Source organism: Acanthisitta chloris, unplaced genomic scaffold (assembly GCF_000695815.1).
Source record: "Acanthisitta chloris isolate BGI_N310 unplaced genomic scaffold, ASM69581v1 scaffold12410, whole genome shotgun sequence".
NCBI classification, from domain to species: domain Eukaryota; kingdom Metazoa; phylum Chordata; class Aves; order Passeriformes; family Acanthisittidae; genus Acanthisitta; species Acanthisitta chloris.
In genome coordinates this window covers 1-5,736 of record NW_008649959.1, presented here as the reverse complement: position 1 = coordinate 5,736, position 5,736 = coordinate 1, and the positions used below count along the sequence as shown (strand labels likewise).

The following is a 5,736-nucleotide window of genomic DNA, read 5'->3' as shown; positions in this document are numbered from 1 at the left end:
TGTGTGTAAACAAGAGGCCTTGGGTTCGAGGGTGACAGGTTTGAAGGGAACGTGTCAGCCTGAGGTGTTGCAGGTGTGTTGTGAGCTTGGTGTTGCTCAGCTGTCAGCGTGTACCTTCTGCTCGGGGCCAGAGGTGACAGCACAGCACAGGAAAGGTGCCTCCTCAGGCGCCTGTGGCAGCAGAAGCCTCTGCAGGGGTCAGGAGCAGACTGACAATAGGAGCTTTCTTTCCCTTCCGCTTGCTGGACTACTGCACAGAATTAGAATTAGCATTGGCATGGAGGAATGTGTGGAATAAGCCCTGGATTCAGTGGTGGGAAGGTTGTCTGTCAGGAACTCATCCACTCGTCCACTCTGAATCCTGTGACGTCGGGGTGCAGGTTCCTTGCTCCCTTGGCATAGCTCAGAAGCACAGTTCTCAGTCTGCTCTCCCTCCTCTTGCAGGTTTATCAAGAACCTCTCCCTGCTCCCTTGGCATAGCTCAGAAACACTGTTCTCACTCTCCCTCCCCTCCTCTTGCAGGTTTACCAAGAACCTCTCCCCAGACAAAATCAACCTGAGCACGCTGAAAGGCCAGGGGCAGCTGACCAACCTGGAGCTGGATGAAGAGGTGCTGCAGAATGTGCTGGAGCTGCCCACCTGGCTTGCCACAGGAGCAGGCTGACAATAGGAGCTTTCTTTCCCTTCCGCTTGCTGGACTACTGCACAGAATTAGAATTAGCATTGGCATGGAGGAATGTGTGGAATAAGCCCTGGATTCAGTGGTGGGAAGGTTGTCTGTCAGGAACTCATCCACTCGTCCACTCTGAATCCTGTGACGTCGGGGTGCAGGTTCCCTGCTCCCTTGGCATAGCTCAGAAGCACAGTTCTCAGTCTGCTCTCCCTCCTCTTGCAGGTTTATCAAGAACCTCTCCCTGCTCCCTTGGCATAGCTCAGAAACACTGTTCTCAGTCTGCTCTCCCTCCTCTTGCAGGTTTACCAAGAACCTCTCCCCAGACAAAATCAACCTGAGCACGCTGAAAGGCCAGGGGCAGCTGACCAACCTGGAGCTGGATGAAGAGGTGCTGCAGAATGTGCTGGAGCTGCCCACCTGGCTTGCCATCACTCGGGTCTACTGCAACAAGGCGTCGATCCGGGTGAGCGGGGCGGCTGCGCCGGGCAGGGCTGCGGCACGGCACGACGGCTCGGGGGCACTCTGCACCCCGAGCTCCTGCAAACTCCTCTCCTTGAGCCTCTCTGAGCAAAAGAATTGCTTTTTTCAGTTATCTGAGCTGCCAGACTGTCTAGCTGCAGTTGTACTAACCAGAGTTGTGTTAGGTGAGTGCAAAAGTTTTCAGGATATCGAAGAGACTTTCTCTAGAAGAAATATGGTTCTACTCTGCCAAGTGACAATAAAGTGAGCTTGTCTTACTCATCTGATGTGCTCTGTTTTTAGAGTCAGATTTGCTTAGTTTAGTAACAAACATTTGTTCTCCCTCCTACAAGAACTGCAGAGTGAGCACTGCTGTCTGAAAATAAAGTGGAGCTTTTTGCTTTGTGCGCAGCCTTCGAGGGCTGCCTGACTTCCAGCCACAGCAGCAGTTAGTTGTGAACTCTTGAAGGCCAGGAATGTTCTCCATAGCAGAATTTGACCTGCAGAATATCTATTACTTGTGACGATACATGAGATCCCAAAGCGCAGGGTTCGTAGATCTGGTGGCCGGAATGTCTCTTCACTTCTCTGTCTGTTTGACCCGAATACAGTGAGACAGTATGGACATATCTCACAGAAATGGGGCTCAGAGGTTGGGCTCACATGGTTTCCTGCAGTTTCTGACACTTTCCCATGCAAAGATCACTCTTCTAACTTCAACTTTATCGTTTCAGATCCAGTGGACAAAGCTGAAAACACACCCAATCTGCCTGGTAATGTTGCCTCTCTCGTCCATTCCTTTTCTTCCTCATCCTGCAGTTTCTGACACTTTCCCATGCAAAGATCACTCTTCTAACTTCAACTTTATCGTTTCAGATCCAGTGGACAAAGCTGAAAACACACCCAATCTGCCTGGTAATGTTGCCTCTCTTGTCCATTCCTTTTCTTCCTCACTCTTTGTGATCTCTTGAGAAATATTCTGCAGATGGAAACCATCAAGTGCTCAATTTTTCATTTGCCCTGAATCCTTCAGGCCCTTAGCACATAGGGGAGTTGTGAACACAGTCCTGTTTGACCACAAGTGCCCTCCCATGAGATCCCCATTTTCCTGCAGGATGGAGCCAGATGAGCTCTCAGGGAAGTCCAGGGCCACATTGTGCCTGGTTTTTGTTGGGTTTCTTTTCCCATTTCTGGGGTTTCAGGTTACCCAGTGATCCTGGCACTGATGGTGTGAGAGCTTTAACATGAGACTCTTGGAGTCTCAAGGGACTCAAGAGTTGGCTGTCCCCGCCCTGGAGTCTCACACCTGAGGCTGTTCGGCTGAGCTCCAGGCTTGGTCTGCTGTTCACAGCTCCCACGTTCTGTCTCTGCAGTACCTGGACAAAGTGGAGGTGGAGATGAGGACGTGCGAGGAGCCTCGGCCACCCAACGGGCAGTCTCCCATCGCCCTGGCTGCAGGACAGAGGTCAGACCCTGAGCCCTGCGGCTGCTTGCTCACCTGCTGGGGGGTGTGGGGGCTGCTGTGCTCCTTGATCCTCCACTGGCCTCCCTGCACTCAGGCTAAAGTACCTCTGGTGTTGCTTATGAACTTTGGAGCCTCTCTGTATGAGCCTTGCCCACGTCAGGCCCCTTGTTACGACGGGATGACATGGAGGATCTTCTCTTTGCAGTGAATATGGCTTTGCTGAGAAGGTCGTGGAGGGGATGTTTATTGTTGTTAATTCCATCACCATCAAGATCCACTCCAAGGCCTTTCACGCGTCCTTTGAGCTCTGGCAGCTCCAAGGCTACAGTGTCAATCCCAACTGGCAGCAGAGTGATTTGCGCCTCACCCGCATCACCGACCCGCAGAGAGGAGAGGTGAGACTCTGCTCACCTGTGTGCCACAGCCGGGGGGACCCAGGCCCAAGGCTGCTGTCTGAACGGGGCTCGTGCTGGGCCCACAGAGGAGAAGGCCACGAGCGATGTGCTGTGGCCTTGTTTCGCTTCACGTGGTTGTTGCAGTCCTCGCAGTGGTGAACACCTCATCGTTTGGCTGTTTGTCCCCCCGGGGCAGGTCCTGACGTTCAAGGAGCTCACCTGGCAGACACTGCGCATAGAAGCAGACGCCTCCGACAACGGCGATCAGGATCCTGTCACCACCCCCCTGAGGCTCATCACCAACCAGGGCAGGATCCAGATCTCGCTCAAGAGAAGGGTGAGAGCCTCCTCCGTGCGGGATATGGTCTCGCTGCCTGGTGCAGTGATGATGTGCATTTCCTCCCACCTTCCTCAGCAGCCCTTCTCCCTCTCCCCGCGGCGCCCAGGCTGCTCCCTCACTGTTTTCCCTCAGAGACAGCTGTGTTCTTACCAAACGTCAAAGCAGTTTAGCTCCCAGGGGAGGATGTCGTGTGTGGAATGAGTTTCCCAATCTGTTTGAGCGTCCCAAGGAGAGCTGTCAGCTCTGTGCTGGGAGCTGGAAGCTTGGCAGCCTCATTTTCAGCTGTCAGTGGAAATGTGATGAGTCAAAAATGAATCAAACTATCACTTTTTTTCCTTTTTTAATTTTAATTTTAAACCCTGAGCAATTTGCCTCCTAAAGAGGAGGAAGCCTGGAGTACTTTCCCTCTGAGAGGAGGTGCTGTGGACACCCACCAGATAGCATCTCTCAGATGAGTTTCAGAGCAGCTTCCCCTTCTTTCTGCTGCAGCTTCTGTGCATTGTGAGCAATCTGTGGTGGCTGTCTCTGAAGTCCCTGTGTCCTTGCTGTTCCAGACCAAAGACTGCAATGTGGTGGCCTCCAAGCTGATGTTTCTCCTGGATGACCTGCTCTGGGTGCTGACAGACTCTCAGCTGAAGGCGATGATGAAATACGCCGAGTCTCTGAGTGAAGCCATGGAGAAGTCTGCCCAGCAGAGGAAAAGCTTGGCCCCAGAGTCTGTGCAGGTGGGTGAGTTTGCGTGCTGGTCTGCAGCAGAAAGGGACAGTTTCCATTGGTGTGGTGTCTGGCTTATGCTCACGGGGTATCCCTGATGGGAACTCATGAGCTTACCTGGTGTCAGGTCGGTGTCACGTGGACTCTGGGCTGGTGTGGGGTAGGGAAGTGACCAAGGGAGTGGGATTCATGGCCAAGAAAATATGTTCTGTGGGCCAGGGACAAGGAAGAGGCATATTGCTGCTGGATCTAGGAATCCCCAGTCAGTTTGTATGAACTGGAAGATTGCAGGGGTTGTTTGATGGCAGTCTAACCTCTCTTTCTTCCCTGAGTTCTCAGCGAGCCTGTCTCTCCCCCACAGATCACCCCCCTGGCCCCCAGTGCCCAGCAGTCCTGGGCTCAGCCCTTCGGGGCCAGCCCCAACGCCAGCAGCATGGGGCAGTACTTCGAGAAGCACGACATGAAGGAGTCGTCGTACCACCTGCTCATCTCCCGCCTGGACCTGCACATCTGCGACGACAGCCACGCGCGGGAGGCAGGTGAGGTGTCAGCCAGGCGCCGATTCCTGCCGCAGAGCGGGTGGGAGGCACCGGGCTCCTGCAGGGTTCGTGCTCTGGTGCGACACCAACTGTTGTCCAGTTGCGCTCGGGTGTCCTTCCCCTTGCCCAGGACACGATGTGGCTGCAGCTTTCCGAAGGTGGTGCCCTGATCCTGCCCTGATCAGCCAGAGCAGTGCAGCCCTGAATTCTCCAGGGCCGGGGCTCGGCCTCGGGGCTGAGCACGGCTCCCTTCGCTCTGTCGCTCAGGTGCCCTGAAGCACGGGATGCTGGGAGGAGCCATTCAGCTGACCTTCAGGAGGATGGCCTTTGACTACTACCCTTTCCACAGGGCAGGTAGGCAGCCTGCGGCCTCCCGGCGTGAGGGGGGTTAAAAAGGGAGCTTGGAGAGCAGTGCTGCCCCGTGGCTTCAGGCAGGGCTGGAAGACAGGAGCCTCATTTTTAAAGCCAGGACATTTGCTTTCGTGCAGGAGATGCCTGCAAGCACTGGGTGAGGTACAGTGAAGCCATGGAAACACGAGAACAGTGGGCAAAGAAGCTGGTCGATGAATTTCAAAGCAAGATGAAGATTTATGAAGAAACAGACCCTGCTCTTGCCGGGACTCCTCCTTCGCCCTTCAAGAGGAAACCAGGTAATGGTCTTTGACAAAACTAGTAAAGCTAGAGGTGGTGCCAGCTTTGCTCCATCCAGCAGGATCTCTAGTTGCCTCTCCCCAGCTGAGGAGGCTGATTTGTTGGTGCAGGAATCCTTAGCACCCTAAAGGTCATAAATACAGTGGCAAAGGAAGGTGTCACACTGGGACAGCACTGCAGCAGGGATGGGCAGGCTGCAGTGTCCTTTCCTGGTGTGTTGCTGAGTGTCTCCATAAGTGAGTATATGAGGATGAAACTAAATACTTGAGCCCTGGCTGAAGAATGTGTTCTCTTGCCACAGAGCAGACTCATCTTTCTTCGTGTTCTTCCTTCAAAAGTCCTGGGTTTTTTTCCTACCCAGCTGTGTTCGTGTTTCTAATTTTGGGGCTGTTAATGTGCGCAGTAAGCACGTTGGTGTTGGTACTGATGGTGAGGTTTGCTGCAGAGGAGGTGCCTGAAGCCCTGCTGGTTGTGCTTGCCGTCCCACAGAGCCCCCCCCG

General features: G+C 53.9%; 1 protein-coding gene across 1 annotated transcript; it reads left to right on the top strand.

The window, feature by feature from the left end:
- Nucleotides 1-522: 522 nt before the first annotated feature.
- On the top strand, nt 523-5,235 carry LOC103807987 (UHRF1-binding protein 1-like; the record flags this gene model as incomplete). The annotated part of the gene is made up of 10 exons (XM_009080778.1): nt 523-642; nt 974-1,136; nt 1,867-1,905; nt 2,506-2,597; nt 2,803-2,992; nt 3,189-3,329; nt 3,887-4,057; nt 4,408-4,585; nt 4,853-4,939; nt 5,074-5,235. Coding segments are annotated over 10 exons (1,343 nt in total), but the record flags the coding sequence as incomplete, so codon positions are not given.
- Between the last annotated feature and the right edge of the window lie 501 nt (nt 5,236-5,736).